Consider the following 1,991-nt stretch of genomic DNA (forward strand, 5'->3'; position numbering starts at 1 on the left):
AAAAAATGCTGGGTTAAATACAACCCAGTGCTGGGTAAAATAGGGACAAACCCAGCAATTGGGTTGTTTTGACCCAACGGTTGGGTTACTACCCAGAAGGTTGGGTTAAACATTTAACCCAACCGCTGGGTCAAAACAACCCAATTGCTGGGTTTGTCCCTATTTTACCCAGCACTGGGTTGTATTTAACCCAGCATTTTTTAGAGTGTATATTCAATTAAATTAGGGTTTTGATATTTTATTTTAATTCAGTTAAAGTTTATTTTATTTCACGCAACAATTTTTGCGATCATTGCGATACTATTATAGGTTTATTCATATTAGTTTTTACTTTATATTTTCTGTTTTCATTTCATTCTAGTTAAAGTTTTCGTAATTTTGTTGTGTTTTTGTCATTTTTACTTATTCATGTTTTTATAATTATTTTTGTTTTTTTTTTAAATAAAATTTTATTAATTTTTAATTTGAATTATTTTAGTACATCATGTTAAACTAAATGCAAATGTGAAACATTGCCTTGGCAACTAGGTGAAATAAAATAAGTTTAAGTTTTTTTAAATATTTTATTTCATTTCAGTAAAATTGTATTTTATTTCAAGCAACAATTTTTTATGTTTTTGTGGTTTATTTTAGTATCAGTTAAGTACTACAGGTTTTATTGATATTTAGAATTATTTTTTCATGTTTTCGATTTTATTTCTGTCATGTTTGTTTAATGTCAATAATTTATATTTCAGTTTTAGTTATTTTAGTACATCAAGATAAACTACATAAAATAATAACTGAACTAAAATAAGGTTTAAGATTTTTTATATTTTATTTCATTAAACTTTTATTTCAAGCAACAATTTTTTATGTTTTTGTGGTTTATTTTATTATCAGTAAAATAATACAGGTTTTATTAATATATTTTATATATATATATTTTTTTCCATGTTTTAAATTTTATTTCTGTAATGTTTGTTTAATGTCAATAAATCATATTTCAGTTTTACTTATTTTAGTACATCAACTTAAACTATATAAAATAACTGAACTAAATAAGGTTTAAGGTTTTTTATATTTTATTTCAGTTAAAGTTCATTTTATTTCAAGTCATGAGAAGTCTTTTTTTAATAGTAACAATAATAACCTGCTATGTACTACAACATATTTCATAGTTAATAAGGACTATTTATTATTTAATGAAAAATGCCTGATATTAATGACCTGATTTTATCTGAGGAACTGATTGGATGGTGAAAAGCATCTCTATATAAAGATGGCATTAAGTGAAAAAGAAACACACATGATTTTCCTGAGTGCTGACAGAATGAAAGTACTTGGGCTCTGTTGTCGACTCACAGAGTCTGTGGTTTCTGTCTGTAGAGCATGATGAGTGTGTGTCCGGTCAGCACAGCTGCGATGAGAACGCTCTGTGTTTCAACACCGTCGGCGGCCACAGCTGCTCCTGCAAACCCGGATACACCGGCAACGGCACCGACTGCAGAGGTGAGCCCCGCGCCCGTCTGCAGTCACCTGACCCATCACATGACCGTCACATGACCCGTCGCATAGCCCGTCACCTGACCGTCACATGACCCGTCGCATGGCCCGTCACCTGACCGTCACATGACCCGTCGCATGGCCCGTCACCTGACCGTCACATGACCCGTCGCATGGCCCGTCACCTGACCGTCACATGACCCGTCGCATGGCCCGTCACCTGACCGTCACATGACCCGTCGCATGGCCCGTCACCTGACCGTCACATGACCCGTCGCATGGCCCGTCACCTGACCGTCACATGACCCGTCGCATGGCCCGTCACCTGGCCACAGCTGCTCCTGCAAACCCGGATACAGCGGCAACGGCACTGACTGTAGAGGTGAGACATGCGTCCGTCTGCCGTCCCACTCGTCCCCTGACCCGTCTGTCCTCTCTCTGACCCATCCCCTGACCCGTCTGCCCTCTCTCTGACCCATCCCCCTACCCATCCCCTGACCAGTCCC

General features: G+C 37.2%; 1 protein-coding gene across 1 annotated transcript in view; it reads left to right on the top strand.

Annotated features, from left to right (window-relative positions):
- The window catches only part of LOC107661281 (protein kinase C-binding protein NELL2-like), a 99,294-nt gene that overhangs the window by 57,328 nt on the left and 39,975 nt on the right, over window positions 1-1,991 (top strand). Inside the window, exon 11 of the mRNA XM_016450779.1 lies at window positions 1,369-1,491. Within this exon, the coding sequence (XP_016306265.1) occupies window positions 1,369-1,491 (123 nt within the window). The remainder of the gene's footprint in view (window positions 1-1,368; window positions 1,492-1,991) is intronic.

Source organism: Sinocyclocheilus anshuiensis, unplaced genomic scaffold, assembly GCF_001515605.1.
Source record: "Sinocyclocheilus anshuiensis isolate Anshui unplaced genomic scaffold, SAMN03320099.WGS_v1.1 scaffold499, whole genome shotgun sequence".
NCBI lineage: Eukaryota > Metazoa > Chordata > Actinopteri > Cypriniformes > Cyprinidae > Sinocyclocheilus > Sinocyclocheilus anshuiensis.